This window comes from Vulpes lagopus, chromosome 7 (assembly GCF_018345385.1).
Source record: "Vulpes lagopus strain Blue_001 chromosome 7, ASM1834538v1, whole genome shotgun sequence".
NCBI lineage: Eukaryota > Metazoa > Chordata > Mammalia > Carnivora > Canidae > Vulpes > Vulpes lagopus.
The window spans coordinates 125,911,669-125,928,969 of NC_054830.1; the positions used below are offsets into that span (position 1 = coordinate 125,911,669).

Consider the following 17,301-nt stretch of genomic DNA (forward strand, 5'->3'; position numbering starts at 1 on the left):
CTGGGCGGGGCGGGGCGGGGCGGGGCCGGCGCGAGGGAAGCGGAAACCTCTCCGGCCCCGAGCCCGCCCGTCCGTAGGCGCCTGCGCACTTGGCGGCGCGCTGGGCTCGCAGACTCCTTCCGGAGGGCTGTCACTCTGGCAAAACCGCACTTGCGGTGTTCACAGGCAGGGCTCTGCGACATGCTCCGCACAGAGGCCCAACCGACAGCTCCAGCTTTCACCGTTGGGTTTTCCGCTCCCCCACCCCCGCGCCGCCCTCCGGCGCCTCCCTAGCGACGCCCCTGGCGTAAAGCCCGCCCCCTGCACGCGCCGAGCCGCCACTTCCGCCCTCGCTCTCCGCCGAGCAAGATGGCTGAGGAGTCGGAGTCCGGGCTGCAGCTCCCTCCCTCGACTGCCGCTGAGGGCGAAGGACCTACGGAGGTCTCCCCAGAAACAGCCACTCCGGAGCCCCCTTCTTCCGCCGCCGTCTCCCCGGGAACAGAGGAACCTGCTGGCGACACCAAGAAAAAAAGTAATTTTTTGTGAGCCAGTTTCTAGGCGAAGGCGGGAGGTTTTAGATCGCGTCTGACTAGGTCCCTGGCGGCCAATAAAGGAGCAAAATTCAGAGGAGGGCTGGTCCCAGCCTTGGCTTTTGGCCAGTCGGGAGAGAGGAAGTGTAGTTTTCGGCTTCGAGACCTTTGAGTTGGGTGACTCTCGGGACAGCGGTCTCCGGACCTCCCTGCGCGGCGCGGCGCGGCGCGGCGCGGGCCTGGGCGGGCCCTGGGCGGGGCAGTACTTACTACACCGCGTTCCTCTCCCCTTTCGAGCTGGTGGGACTGCGGGCTTGGGGAGCGTGAGAGCTGAGGGCCACCTGGGTGGCGCAGTTGGTTAAGCGTCTGCCCTGGGCTCAGGGCGTGATCCCGGGGTCCTGGGATCGAGCCCCAGGTTGGGCTCCCTGCCCGGTAGGGAGCCTGCTTCTCCCACTTCCCCTGCGCGTCCCCTGCTTGTGCGCGCGCGCGCTCTCTCTCTCTCTCTCTGTCGAATAAAATCTTTTTAAAAAAGAAGAAAGTGAGAGCTGAGTGGGGCTTCGGTAGTTCCAGGTACTTAACGTTGGGACATAATTATTTGACTGATGACTTAAGGTGATAGGGATACTCAGTAGCAACTCTGGTTTAGAATCCACGCTTTCCGACTAGCTCGCTGTTTTTTTTCTATTAACTGCGTGTGAATTCACTCCTTGTATCAAAAAACCAAAATTTTATCAAGGACGAAGAATGTTGAGAGAAAACCATAGGCATCCTCCTTCCTCCTCTCCCTGTCACTGCCCCCTTCCCCCCCCCCCCCCCCCAGCCATTTTGGAATCTTTAAGCGAGTCGTTTTCATTGCTTGAATGAGTCCTCAACCTTTCCTTGCTTGAGAATGGGTTAGCCGTCGTAAAATACGGAAAATCCGAAGGAAATCACTTGTCCTGGAGCACTCTGTGTACTTGCCTCTGAGAAAAGCCTCAAGCCAGCGATTGCAATTCGGATTGGTTGACCCTGGGCCTCAGACTCTCAATCCAGAGTTTTAAAGTATAGGTATAGCATGTTTTCTCCTCCATGATCTCACAGCCTTTCAATAGAATTTGAGTTTTTGCAGCTTTTGGAGAACTGTTTCCTGGCATTTTCTCCCTTTTAAGTCAGACCACCTCTATATTTGGGGGGAAACTTATTTCCACTTGATAGAGTCGTAGAAACCTGTATTGTTTCTGTAGAAAAGCACTAGAGTCTTACTGAAGAATTCCATGATTTTTCCAGATTCTTGTTCATTTTTTTTCTCTCATTTTACTACAAACAGAAACAGACTTTCCAAAGATTTTTTGTCGTTGTGTTTGTTTTGTTTTGGGGGTGGGTTTTTCGTTTTGTTTTGTTTTGTTTCTGTTTTTGTTTGGTTTTGACAGCCTTAGTCAAAAGCTTACTACTTGACCCTGAAGATAGCGGAGTAAAACAGGCAAAAAAAATGAATGGCTCATAACCCAGATATGACCACAGGTTATAAGCCATGTTTTCCTTGGTCTGCATAGTTTTCTTTTTCTTTAAACCACCACTGAAAAATAGTATTTTCATTTTCTGGTCCTTGAGAATATTTGACTTTGCCTCTATGATGAAAAACTTTGTTTCTAGCCATTAAATTTCTACCCTGAAGTAGTTCCTTTTTTGAGGATCTCTTCTGATGGAGGCAGTGCCAATACTTCATATGCCCCACCTTTAATTTAAGCTACAAAAGAATAAAGATTCCTTAAGCTGACCAAGGTTGTTGCGCCTTAGGAACTAATTATGATCACCTGGGAGAGCTTTTGACCCTACGAATGCCCTACTTCCAGAAGACTAATGTAATTGATATGGATACCTGTATTCTTGTAAATGTTGATTCTAAAATATAGCTGTGGTTGAGAACTGGAAGCAGATCACCGTTTAGGATTAAAAAAAAAAAAGAAAAAGAAAAAGTTACAGTTGTAACTACAGTAGCTCTAGCTTCTTGCCTTCCTGCTCTTCTGCCTTCAGTAGTACATATAATTCACAATATTTTCTGCTTCACTTTACTGAAATACCCAGTTACAACTAAGTTATTGACAGGTCCAAGGGGATTAGCAGAGGTACCCGAAGATAATTTTCTGTTATCTCCCAGTGCATTCGTATTCAAATAACTGAAGCTATAATTATTAAATGGAGAAAGGAATATAAATTTTAGCAGGAAGATAATTTGTGTCCTGTGTTCTAGGTGCCTTCATTCCAGGGGCAAACTTAAATAAATTGATTGCAGTGACCTGATGGGAATCTCAATTTTTAATACCAAAGAATGAGACAAGAAGGATGTAATAGCATAGAGCTAACTTTAGGGGGCAGCAGTACACTATTTTGCTTTCAATGTTAATTTGTAGATGTCTGCCTTTTTTTTTTTTTTTTTTTTTTTGGCAAAGTAACTTAAAGGAAAAGATTCAGTCTTTGCATTTGTATACTTGTATTTTGGATTATTGAAACTTGATTTCTCTATCTCAAATCTTTTGGTCCCTAGTCGTATTTTCCTCTTAATATTTTTATTATTTTCCTTTATTAAGTTTATTGTAGAAAACTTCATAGTTACAGAAAGCACAAATAAAATCAAATGATCATCTGTAACGTCACTACTGAGAACTAGCATTTTGGCGCATATTCCACATTTATGTGAATATATGTTTGTGGTGGTTTTAATGAAATTGGTATCCTATTATATACATGCTGTTTTTAGTACATTTTTATAACTTAGTCATACTGTTAAGTATGCTTTAATAATATGTTTCTCTAGTGGCAGCTTAATAACTTAAGGTTCAGTAAGTATGAGTTATGAGCTGTTACTGTTCTAAGTATTTTATGTGTATTAACTAATTTAATTTTCACAACAACCTTGTGAGGTAGATATTATCCTTATTTTACACATGGAGAAACTGGCACAGAGAGATTAAAGCTTATCCAGATATATACATACCTAGCAAGTCACAGAGTCAGGATTTGGAACCCAGGGAGTGTAGAATGTTTATGCTTTACTATATTGTATAAATTCTATCACTGAATGTAATATCCTTTAAGCAATCTCTTCTAAATATTCTTGCTGGATATTTAGATTTACCAATATGGGTTTTTTTCCCCTTGTAAAAATAAATTCTTCAACAAAGATGAAATCCTTCTAAGTGACTCTTTTCACATCTCATATTTTCTTAGACTAGATTTCTAGAAGTGAGTCAAAGTATATCTTGAAGTATTTCAGTGTATGTTGCTATAATGCTCACCAGAAAAAGTATACAATTTTACTTTCCCAACAGTAATATTGTCTACACTATTATTATTGTAATTTTATTAGTTTACTCAATGAAAAGGCCATGACATTATCTTTTTTTTTTTTTTCTTATTTTCTTCTATCTTTTCTTCTTCTATCTTCATTTCTTCTTTTTGGAATTGCCTGTAATGTCCAAATGCATTTTAAAGGTCAGTTTCATGGGGAGACTTTTGTGGGACTGTAGAATCAAGGGAAAAAATTCACAAAAGCGTGATGCGAAAGAGTATTACCTAAAATTTCTACATCTTGGACATGCCTCCACTATCATACATACATAAACTGTATATCAATTAAAGTTTAAGTTTTCTGAAGTCTTTAATATCATGTTTTCTTTGGATGATTCAGTGTAATAGCCAGTGTTTTTTTTCTTTGACAGTTGATGTCCTCTTGAAGGCTGTGGGAGACACCCCTATAATGAAAACAAAGAAGTGGGCTGTAGAGCGAACCCGAACCATTCAAGGACTCATTGACTTCATCAAAAAATTCCTTAAGCTTGTGGCCTCTGAACAGTTGGTATGAAAGCAACAGTGATCATTTCCCTACATAAATTCACAGTAGTTTTTTGGGCAACTATGAATAATTGTACATAGAAATGAGTATGGAGCCACATACATCCCTTTAGTAATGTCTTTTTATTTCCCTTTTTGATGGAATTTCTGTACTTTATTAAATTCTCTGGGGAACTCCAAAATGAAATGATTTTTAGATTTGCTTTTATAGCAAACTGTATTTTACCTACTGTTTTGGTTTTTTTCCTTCAGTCACTGAATGTTCATGCAGAAAGATCTCTCCTAGAACATTAGTACAGAAAAGTTCTGGGTTTTTAAAATTTTGTTTTGCTATCATTGTTCCTTCCCGGTCTTCCTGAGGTAAGCAATATATATTGCCATATTCATGGAAGAATTAAGAAATGTACTTATTTCATAATACACTGTATATGGTAAGCAGTTTGTGGTGCAGTTGTAAGGATTAATATTTTAAATGCCACTGGTTTTTAACTTGGTATTTGACTATAGAAATTTAAATGCTTACATATATTTGGTATTTTTTTGTCATGTGGTATGGTAATGTATCAGGCATCTTTTTCTGCAGATCACAGTCTTGGTCATTATTAACACAGATAGTATTTGAGTGGATAGGGAAATGAAGAACCACTTCGTATTTTTAAAATACAGACTAAGAGTTTATATGTGTTAGTGCTGGGGAGGGATAAAGTTGCTTGTGAACTTAGAAGTAAGAAGGCATAAAATGATCAAATTTATTAAAGTGGAATCTGTTGGATTTTATTTTTCTGTCATTGAGGAAGGTACTGATTTAAGAATTTGACTATCAGTGGCTCTCATGAAAGGGTTATAGATACAAAAGTAAGTGGAAGGTAGGTGAATCACTAGAATGTATTTGAGGCAGGAATAGCATAGAGCCAATTTCCAGAGGAAATTGCCTTTGTAATCAGGGTGAGAAAAGCATGTTTTATAAGAGTGCCATATAGAATCTAGTTAAATAAATGCCAGTGGTGGGTAGAAGATTATAATGTCATCCACATGCATATGATAGCTAAAACCTCAGGAGCAGAGGACTTGCCTAGCATCCAAATCTAAATGGCAAAGTTAGAGGACTGAGGGCATAGACTTGAGAGAAATGAGCAGAGGTGTCTCTGCTAAGGGTGCAGCCTCAAGAGATGGTGAAGTAGAAAACCAATATGGCATTACTATTAGAAATATATAAATAGAAGATGAAACAATGCTATGTTCTATGTTAATGTTAAAGTCTTGACTCTTTGTGTTGCCTATATTCAGTAATCTGAAAGGACTTGATTGATAGCAGTATGTATTAGGTTGAAGCATGTAAAATTGCCATCAGTCAACCATCATCACATATAAAAATAGGAATTTCATATGGTTCAACTTAACCTTTGAAATGAATCTAATTCTTCTTGTTTAAGCAGTAAGAAACGAGAGTAGATCGTTTTACCACTTTTCCTAGACTGAACTAGAATCCACATCTGACTTTCATCTAGCTGTACTCCACAGTATTTTAAGCAAAGTGGGTGTTAAGGAAAATATAATGCTAGGGATTCTGTGAAGATAGCATTGGTGTCGGAGGCATGATTGGATCTTCACATTCCCAAAAAAAAAAAAACATAGCTGACTAGACAGCAAAACCAAAAAACAGTTGATCAGTATTTATAACAAACCTAGATGAGGGAGCGTCCTCATGAACCCTGGAATGCATGGTATCACCAAATGGGCTAAAAGAAGCAACAGGATTGGTAGCTGACAACACTGAGAGAAGGAGAACCTGAATAGCCACCAGGTATTCACTGGGAAGTAGAGCAAGTTAGTTTGATAGCTGAAATTGAGAAATGATTACAATGTGTCTCCCCTAAGGAGGACTGAATTGCTGGGGCAGTGTAGCCCCAGAGAGCTCTCTAGGGCTTCCTTGCAGGACAAGACCCCACACTGAGAAGGAACTTCTGGAAGTGAAACAAAATTGAGCAGGGTTAGAAACATGAGAGAAGGAAAGAGAAAGACCAGATCAAAGTGAAGGGGAACAAGGTAGAAAGCTAAGTCAAAGAAAACTAATTACATATAAAAATTAGCAACAGAGGGGCACCTCAGTACCCCCTCCCTCCCCCCGTTGGTCAAATATCTGACTCTTAGTTTTGCCTCAGGGTCATGAGATCAATCCTCAGGTCAGGCTCTTAACTTGGTGCAGTCTGTTTGAGATTCTTTTCTTTCTCCCTCAGCCCCTCCCACCTGTGCTTGCTCTCTCAAATAATATAAAGGAATCTTTTTTTTTTTTTTTGAATAAGCAACAGAGAAGTATCAAGGTCAAATTCCATACAATGTCATAAGAAAGAAAAGTAACATTCCTAAAGACAATGAAAGAATGCCAGAAAGATGCGCTTCTGATAAAGGTAACTATAATTTAGTATTTTAAAATGAGCTAAAAGACATTAAGAAAATGATGTAAGTTGTGAAAGAATAACATTAATCAGCATTAGTAAAACTCCATTGAAGTGACAGAACTCAGGAAAAAAAAATTATAAATAAAAGTTATTTTGGAAATGGAGATTCAAGTAGAAAAAAACCTAAGAGCAAATAACCAGTAAAGCTTTAGGAAAAATAGAAGGCAAAAAGACCAATTTTTTTTTTTTTTTTTTTAAAAAAAACAGAGGAGACAGAGGGAGAAGGAGAATCTTAAGCAGGCTCCACGCCCAGTGCAGAGCCAGACTCGGGGCCCAACCTCACAACCCTGAGATGAAATCAAGAGCCAGATTCTTATTTGACTGAGCCACCCAGGCACCCCATAAAAGCCAAATTTTTTTAATCAGAAAGAAAGGTAAAAAAGATGTCAGAAAAGGTGGCAAATAATTATGAGCAAAGAAAAGTGAACATATGCATTAAAGGAGTCCCTGTGCAGCCCCTGTGACTCAGCCGTTTAGCGCTGCCTTCGGCCCAGGGCGTGATCCTGGAGACCCAGGATCGGTCTGTCGGGCTCCCTGCATGGAGCCTGCTTCTACCTCTGCCTTTGTCTCTGCCTCTCTCTCTCTCTCTTTCTGTGTCTCTCATGAATAAATAAATAAAATCTTAAAAAACAAAAAACAAAAAAGGAGTCCCTGAAAATGCAAAGAATCAAAACAAATATTTAGAGGCATAAATCAAGGGAAATTTCTTAATAAGATTTAAAACTATATACTGAAAAAGTACCTAAGAATATCAATAAATTCTGCAAGCATCAATAAATATTCTGGTTAGATTAACTAGGTTTGAAATAGAAAAACTCTTGGACATAGAGGGGAGAAAAGGACATGACTTTGAAAGAAAATTAAATTATCGTCAAACTTATAGGGAAACCTATAAATTATAAGGAAAAAAGCAAAATGATGAGGAAAGTGTGAGATGAGAATTTTATATGCCACAAACCTTTTAAAGATTTTATTTATTTATTTGCTTATTTGCTAGTGCATGTTACCTGGAGAGGAGCAGAGGGAGAGAGTTCAAGGAAACTCTACACTGGAGCGCTGATGTTCAGGCGCTCCCAAAAACTGACTTTTAATAGGCATAGACTATTAGCAATGTCCAGGAATTTGGAATTGTTCCCATGAGCCCTTCCAGAGGAAGCTACTAGAGAAAGAGCTTCATAACAATGAAAGTAAAGACTAATGATTTAAAAACAAAATCAGGGTGCCCTGGGTGGCTCAGTCATTAGGCATCTGCCTTTAGCTCAGGTCATGATCCCGGGGTCCTGGGATCTAGCCCCCTCATCAGCCTCCCCACTCAGCACAGTTTCTGCTTCTCCCTCTGCGCCTGCCCCTGCTGGTGCATGCTAGCTCACATACACTCTCCCTTCCACCCCCTTCTCCCCTCCACTTGCAATCAAAATACATAAATAAAATCTTTAAAAATAAATAAAATAACTTTTTAGAATAATTTTATCTTCCCATGTTGCAGGATTTAGCAAGATTGCATAGTGAACCTTTTGCTCTCATGGAATTTTAAATTAGCTATATTGCCTTTTTTTATTAGTCATTCTCAATTGCTAACTCCTGTTACAGAAACCATGTTGAGATCCTGTAGTTCTCTACTATATCTACTGCGCCCTCAACTCTGACACTCCTTGCTTTCACCCCATTTGCCCCCAAAGCCCTTACTATTCTCTTCACCTAGTTAAATCTTATTTCTCAGGTCTCCTCCAGGAAACTTCCTTGGCCTTTTTGCTAGGCTGAACTAATGCCTCATCTGTGTGTACTGTACACCTTGTCACATGCACTTTTCCCATCTGTATTATCTATTTGTGTGTCTGCCTTTCCATTAGATGAAAAGCTCATTTGAGAGAAGAAATCATAATAATCTTTATAGTTCCACACTTTGTGCAGTTTCTAGCACATAATAAACAGTGACTATTTGCTGAAATTGAGAGGTTATTTGTATTTGGAGCCAAGATTCAAATCTAGATCTATCTCAGTAGAGCTTCTATTTTTAATTACCACACCGTATTGCTTCAAGAAATGGAAGCACCAGCTTGTTGTCACTGATGACCCATGTAGTATCTCACAACCAACTATTCCAATATTGGTTTTCTTTTAGTACTATGTTAATTTAAGCCCAGGAAATTTTAGTCTTAGAATTTGATAACAAAGGAAAATTGCATATATTCCCTGTAAATAAAGTTTCTTTATTTTATGAAAAGAAAATTATCAAAAGCCACTTTGATACTGTGGCCTTTTGTTTCAGTATTGTCAGGAATGTTTTAAAAATAGAATAAACTGAAACATTGAACAGTGAATCCTTTTAAAGAACAAGCTACTTTGTTACTTTTTTTAACCTCACTTTGCTGAAAGTGACTTAATAATAGAGGTACTCTACCTGAAGTTCAGTACCTTTGAGAGTTGTCAAAAGTAATAAAGATTAAAAAAAAGAATTCAACCATATGTGTCATTTACTCCCCACTCCTACCCAGAAAATGCACAAACAAGTTCAAATATTAGATTTCTTGATTTGAGGCTATTTGTAGAATTTCATTAGGAGAAATTCTATCTTTAAATATGAGTACATGGGAAAATTAATATTTCTAGTATTTTTTTTTAAGATTTTTTTTATTTATTAGAGAGTGCATGTGCAGGGGGAGGGGCCAAGGGAGAGGGAGAAGCAGACTGCCTCTTGAGCAGGGAACCCTACACAAGGCTCCAATCCCTGGGATGACCTGAGCAGAAGGCACTTAACCGACTGAGCCACCCAGGTGCCCCCAGTAATTACCTTCGAATGTTTGAGTAAATTTTCGAATGTTATTTGTAAGACAATATTTAAAGATTTCTTATTTATAAAAATTTGGGAACCCCTGTTCTAGGACCAGAAATTGTTACTTTTAGTCTTCTAGAGGAAAGACATGATTGATCTTAATTGAGATTTCATTAGTTGAGTAGAATTAGGAGTCCAGGGAAGCTTTTTTTCAATTCTGAAAACAACTTGAAATAGCTGACTAAATCCAGGAAAGTGCAAAGTAATCAGGATACCATTAAAAATGAATCATTTTTTTTCTTCTTTCTTGCAGTTTATTTATGTGAATCAGTCCTTTGCCCCCTCCCCAGACCAGGAAGTTGGAACCCTCTATGAGGTAACACATTAGTGCTTTGTTTTCTTAATGGAGTATTCACATCTGTGTATTATGTGATCTTAAACTCACAGCATTTTTAGAAATGATATACCATTCTTAGCTGTCATGAAAGAAGAGATTACTTTGTTACATCTAACACTTAGAACATAGACGGATCTCAAATTATACTGATGGAAAAATTAAGAAATGAATAATACAAACAGAAGATGACTTTGAAGTACAGTAATCCAGATCTGCCTCCCAAGACATTGAAAAGGAAGGCTACATAAGAATGACTTTATTCAACATTAGAATAGTTTAATGGTCATAATCATTTGAATGTAATCACTAGCACCACTACTAGAAAACGATACATACCTTATAGTTAAAAGTTGTAGGAAAGGCACAAGATAATATGCAAGCCCATCCATGCATAAAATGCTAGGTTTTATTATGATTACTGATACGTGTCCAAGAGTAACTTAGATCTTTTGAAAGAGTCTTATAGATACTTACATGTATGAGGATATTACGATATATATATAACTTTTTTTTTTTAGTTTCATCTAAGAATAACAAAAATTAAATTGAGTTTAACTTACTGCCTTTTATCTTTTTGTAGTGTTTTGGCAGTGATGGTAAACTGGTCCTACATTACTGCAAATCTCAGGCATGGGGATGAAGTGCAGAGAAAAAGCTCTTGCTACCCAAATGAATCTTCACAAAGGAAACAGCTCTGGGAAAAGTTTTCATCCTTGTGACAAGAGACTTGTGTATGTGATCTACTCAGCATGTATCCACTATGAATCGTGTTTATGCATAAAGAAATTCATAGAGTAGATGGACTCACAAAAATGTGATTTGTATTAATACACAAATCATCATAAAAGATTGGCTTTACAGAATACCCGTTACTACAACAATTGCCCCAGATTGGCCACCAAGGTATTGAAAAAGGAGACTAAGACTGTAGAAAGCTTCTTTGTTACCAATTCTTAGTGACTGAAATTGTTTACTTGTAGAAAGAACACTCTGCTGATCTTTTTCCACTGTAAAAGTCAGTTTACTAAAGGATTCTTTTTGTGCAAATTCAAGGCAGTTCAGTTTGTTTGAAGAATAGGATATGCCTTTTTTCATGTACATTTAGCTCTACAATGTTAGGAAACAGGCCTTTGACCTGCTGGCTTTGTATCTTAACACAGTCCAGTAGGGGGCAGCCTAGCCGGCAGAAGGAGTTAAGCAGTTTGGTTTTTGCCAGATGATCATGGAGGAAAAAAGTGGTTCTTGCTAATTTCTAGCAAACATCTAGCTAAGAGAGCACGCATGTTGATGCACTGGAAAGCTGCTTTAGAGAATATGCGTGATTTAGAGTTATTTTATTGGGAAACAAAGAATTTTAGAAATTCTTGATAATTGTCATACAATTCTTTTCAGTCCTATAATCATTTAAAAGACTCTGAGTCCTAATGATTGTTAACTATGGTGTTTTGTGTCTTATTTTTACAGTGTCAAAAGCACTCAACTAGTAAACCTGGCAACATCTTTTGAGTTTTTTATAATTTGTTTTCTAACTTGAAAACCCTCAAATAATTGGATTTCCTTAGATTCTATGTGTGTTTCATGCTATGGCTAAACGTCCCATTTTCCCCTGATGGCTGTTAGTTTGGTAATTGCTTCAAGTGAGATTCTGTATTATATCATTGTGTATTATAATGGTGATGCAGCACTTCAACAGCATTCCAATAAATGGAATGTCCAAACAGGACATCTACATCTAAGATGTATACAAGAATTCTGAGAGTGTTTATTTTCAAAGGTAATAGGAATGGTATGATTTTGTCAAAAGACTTTGAACTACACTTTTGTCCCTTAAATCCCACAATGTACTTTATGGTTAATGATCTCCCCTATATTAGCATTAGGGTATGCTAAGGAACAATTCAGTTTACAGTGACGAAATCACTGTTCAGTTCTCATTTTTCTGCCCAAAAATAAATTGTTAAGTCCCCTAACACTGATGTCCCTGTGTAATAAACTAATATAGCAGGTAATTAGCCCTGGAATAATACAAGTTGAATTCTGCAAATTTATCTTGTAAGACTAGGTAAGAAATTTATATATATGTTCAGAGCTAGGAAGTGGATTATTTTTGAGTCAAATAAGTTGGATATGGAAAAGATCTGTTCTCCAGCTTTGTCCACTTACAGTTTATTGAAGGGTGTGAATAGATTTATATGTGTATTTATATATATTTAACATGTAGCAAAAATGTGTTTATATTAAATTTGGCACTGAGGTTTCAGGTGATAGAATATTTACTACCTCAGCAACCAAAACTGCTTGAGTTTGAATTTGTGATATCAACTTAGTTCTTTTTTGATCTAAATATATTAAATCTAAGGTTAGCCAAATATGCATACCTGACTTGTTTTCATCTCTAATAACCTTGAAAAATATATAGGGCTTTACTCTTTTTTCAAACTTTATTTATGCTTTTATCTTTTAAATCCTTACCCAAAGGATTTAATCATTCTTTGCTAACTTTGCAGCATTAACTTTTAAGCCTGGATCTCACAAGTTACTGAGTGGCTAGAAACAAAAATACACTTCACAAATATTTTTGCAGCTATCTGGTTTAAATTGTCTTAATTTTAATTGAACCTGGGGGGTGCAGTTATATTTCTAAGTTTTCCATGTTTATGAGAAAATTGATGTCCACGATGTCATGCTTTATCCTACTGGACAACGATGACCCACAGCCCATGGAACATACACAATAATAGAATACTGTGCTTCCACTTTTGATGTTACAGTGCCAAGGATTTCATAATGAGTTCTTCATACTTAGATGTAAGGTAAGCTGAGAATGTTTATGTGTGATCCAAATTAGATTTGATACTTCGTGGAATCTGTGATTTCCTAGTTTTAACCCTCAAGGGGCCATAACTACCTATTCTACTCAGATTAGAGAACTCAAAGTGAAGACTATGCCTTGGATTATATGGTATTAGTCAACATGATTCATCTGTGTGTAACCCAAAGTGGGCGGGTCTGAAGTGTGCAAGGGGATTGAAAATGAAAATCACCTTTCCTGCAGCTTCAGCTTCGTTTCCTTGGGTAAACTTCTGGCACTGGGGGAGTCAGCTATAGACCACATAATGGAAAGGAAAGTATTCAAAACAGTTCAGCAGGTGTAGTCTTATTCCCTACAACATTATCCAACCCATGCTGGACTATTCACTGTTCCCTGAAAATGCCTTGTGCTTTGTTTCGGACACCTCATGCAGTCTATTTCTGGAAGTGTACTTAGAACTCCCCACCCCCTTTCAAATCCTACCTCTTTGCCTAATTCCGATTTTAACTTTCCTTAAAGCCTGTCCAAATCATTCGGGATACTCTTTCATAAGAACACTCACAGCAAGCTTCCACTATTACAGTCCTACTGTATACTATATTATAAACATGCATGTAACAAGCTTTCATGATTGTAATGTGCCTGAAAATAGGATGCTTTTTGGTTTTTTATTTGGTACCAACACATAATATTTAGTACATTTTTTATACATATATCGTCAGTAATTCATTATATATTGAATGAATGAACTTTTTAAATGTGGTTTACAAAACATTTAAGTTATTAGCAAAGCAACATTAAAGGAAATATTTCAAATTTTTGTATTGCAGAAGATAAAGGAAAATATTTGCAACATATGTATGGCTTAAATGTTAAAGTACAGTTCATAAAATGTGGGTGCGGGGGTGAAATAGGTGATGGGGATTAAGGAAGGCATTTGTGATGAGCACTGGGCAATATATGGGATTGTTGAATCACTATATGGTACACCTGAAACTAACATAACAACTATATGAAATTAAAATTTGAAAAATTTTAAAATACAGATGGCTAACAAAGTGCAACAAGTGCAGAACCCCATTATACAAATAAAAACTAGGAGATGCTAATTGTCACCTATCACAATAGCAGTCATGGAAAGCACTTTACCTGTCAGTATGGGCAGAGTTGTGGGGAATTAAGTCCTGTCATATTCGTGATGCATGGAACGTGAATGGACACTAATCTTCAGGGAACAGTTAGACAAAACCTATCAAAAGCCTTGAAGCAACTTTTATTTGTACCTTCCATTTTTTCATTCACATACTAAGTGCCTGTTATGCTCTCAGCTTTGGAATGAGACAAAATTGCTATTCTCAGCACCTTTGTTCTAATTAGGCAGATTTTTGGATTTAAATTGAAGTTTTGAATTTTTTAACTTGACTTTTAGAAATAATGGAAAGCAAAAAGTTTTGGTACCAGATACTAGAGTTACCTCTGTTTTCTTACATAATGTTAGTGAAAAAAAAAAAAATGTATGTTTGAGTGTGGGTGGATTCTCAAGTTAGAAGAGTTCTTGTAAATCCACAGTCTGTGTCCTCATAGGGGATTCAGACTGTATATATTGATGACTTGTAGTGATCTCCATGAAAAAGGCCGTATCCATTTTGAATGGTCTAGTCCTTATACAACTGTCTTCCAGTGGTCTGGTCTTCCTTTTCTCCTTGCTACTTCCAACTATTTACTGTTTGTTCCAGTTCTAGTTATCTCGATCTTTAAAGCTTATCTTTTCCTCATTCCAATCCCCAGACCCCCTAAATCTTCCCTTAGTCAGTGGCAGATCTGTTATTGCAGTTGTTGTGACTCATTCTTGATTCCTCTCTAACAACCCATCTCCAAATCTGCAAATCCTGACGGCTTTACTTTCAAAACATGTTAGGAAAGCAATCATTTCTCCCCTCTCCTTCCCCTCTTCTGGCCAAAGCCACCATTATCTCTCCCTCAGATTGTTGTTAGTAGCCAACTATTTGGATTCCCTTGATGTGCTTGCTCTCTAGCCAAAATCCCTGAATGATTTCCATTGTTCTGTGAAGTCCTATGTGATTTGTAGTCCCTACCTCCACACCGTGCCGCCCACATCCATATTCACCAAATACTTAATTGTTTCCTCCAAGGGTTTTTGCACTTAAGTGTTTCCTCTACCCGGAAACTTATCCCAGACAGCTACAAGTCATGCTAAGGTCCTTCAGTCCCTGCTGAAATAACATTTTATCAGGGAAGTGTTCCCCTGAACTCCTCTAACATGACAATTCCTCATCACCCCTTGATCCAGCTTCTGCTGTCTCCATTATATATTTGTGTACATTACGTGTCCACTTCTCCCCGTATACTGTAATATTTGTTGGCGTGTCTACCTTCCTCCCTGCACCCCACACCTCATTAGAGCATAAGCCCTGTAAGGACAGAGACTTAGTTTTGTGAAGAGTGCTTGGCATATAGCACATGCTTCTTAAAATGTGTTCAATGGATGGATAGACCATTTTTCTAGACCTTCAGTAATTCTTGTTCCCTCCTGTGGATATCTACCCTATGTCAGTGTCTGAAAATGTGATAGTCATTGCCCTGGGCAGTACAGAATAGAGTGGAGCTACTACCTCTGGGTCTAACATAGGTATTCTACTTATGTTAATAGACTGAATTGTCAATCATTTTCCTCTTCTAATTTCTTCTTCCTCTTCCTCTTCCTCTTCCTCCCCCCTTCCTCTTACTCCCCCCTTCCTCTTCCTCCTCCTCTTCAGTAGTGCAACTGTTCTGGGAAGAATTCAGGTGTTCTTTGCACAAAAACCAAAAAACAATTGAGAGAAGTCTTCTGGATTTGAACTCACTATCCCAGGATCCCTAAAGAAAACCTAGCAATTGGATTACTCTAGCCAATTACCTCTGTTTTTCCCAACTTTGCCATTCATGCATACACAAGGCACTGTGTTTTGGGCACTGGGCGATATAAAACGTAAGCAGAGCCTGTCCTAAAGGTTCTCTGTGTCAAGATGATTCACACAAGCAACTGCAATACTTGTTCTGACATAGTAAATGCCCTAAGAAGGATTCTGATTGCCACCCCAGTTCAGGGGGAGATACAGCTCATTTGAGAGAAAAACATTTGAGCTAAGACCTTAAAGTAAGATTTGGATGTATGGAAATGGCCTTCTAGAATCTAGTCAAAATAAAAAGCTTAAGCAAAAGAGTGAATTCGGTAAGGTCAAGTAAGGATCATAATTACATTTCGCTGGAACATAACATTTGTAAAACAAAAATAAAAACCAAGAATGGCAAAGGGTGAAACATGAAAAAACTAATTTAGAACCCAAAGATGGAAAACTTTGAATGCCAGACTGACAAACATTGTGTGTTGGAAATAAGAGTTATTGAAAGTTATCTGACTAGGAAATGATATCATTAGTTGATGCCATTAGTTGCCATTTGGTAGAAGGGTTTGAGAATGAAGCGATGAAAGGAGTCGGCAGTGGTGGATGTGGTTTTCGAGACTCCATAGCCTCACTGCAGAAATAGAACCTCCAGGAGTTGAAAAGAATGCTTGAAGGGAGTTTCAAATATGTTCCAATTTGGGTGCCAAAGGATGTTAGAGATTGCTCTCAGTGTGTAAAATTAGGGAGATGTGGGAGGCATCCACATAGTAATGACCAATGAAATTGTTTCTGGGAAGATTTAGAAAAGAGAGGCAATTAATAGAACTGTGTGAATATGGATATACTAGGTAAGACTCCTCAAGTCTTTGAGAGTCAAGAAGAGCCAGTGAAAGTCTAGATTAGGAGAGCTGAAATGAAATAATTAAGAGACTCAATTAGAAAACACAAGAACAACAACAACAAAAATTTCAAGTAAACAAGTGTACAAAGTACTCTGTCCCAGACTAGTACAATTAACCGCCTTGCAACAACATATGTCACAAAAGGTTGGCTTCTGGAGTGCTTGCTTTCTACCTCCTTCTGGACAATGGTGATTGATTGACCTGTCATTTTTATTCTCTAACAACGTTGTTAGAATACAGTGTGATGTTTAAACGGATGCTTAAAATATGAATTTAGGATTTAAACATATAGACACATTGGGGCGCTTGGGTGGGCTTGGTTAAATATACAGACACATACACTGAAGCAAAATGGGCTGAGGGGAGCAGGGAAAGACCCGTCTTTCAAAAATTCAGGCCTTTAATAACCCTGAATTCGAATTATTCCCTGGGTTCATTTACAAGAAGAGTGAATCCATACTTGCATTTCTTCTGTCCCGCACACTTATTTTCATTCACAATTTGTGTTGTTCACGAAGCGTTGGTACTGAGTGCCCTGCTCGGCATAGAAATGCATTTCCCTAACCAATAGGCTCCTTCAAGTACACGCCTCGATTTGATTTTGATAGTCTAATTAAAAACGCTTTAAAGTATTGCTTTAGGGGACATTAATGCTACATCAGGTCTTTGCACCGAATATACTATTTTAGAGGAAATGTTTGGCTTTAAATTC

The 17,301-nt window shown here is 38.2% G+C and overlaps 1 protein-coding gene across 2 annotated transcripts; it reads left to right on the forward strand.

The window, feature by feature from the left end:
* The first annotated feature begins 57 nt into the window (after positions 1-57).
* Positions 58-11,711, forward strand: ATG12 (autophagy related 12). 2 transcript variants are annotated; one of them, XM_041760855.1, is made up of 4 exons: positions 193-511; positions 4,208-4,344; positions 9,886-9,948; positions 10,550-11,711. In XM_041760855.1, exons 1-4 carry the CDS (start codon positions 349-351, stop codon positions 10,607-10,609), a joined length of 423 nt encoding a protein of 140 aa, XP_041616789.1. In that variant the 5' UTR covers positions 193-348; the 3' UTR covers positions 10,610-11,711. The 2 variants fall into 2 exon arrangements, with proteins under 2 accessions (XP_041616790.1, XP_041616789.1); XM_041760856.1 differs by lacking the exons at positions 4,208-4,344; positions 10,550-11,711 and having other exon boundaries at positions 58-511; positions 9,886-9,947.
* The last annotated feature ends 5,590 nt before the right edge of the window (positions 11,712-17,301 follow it).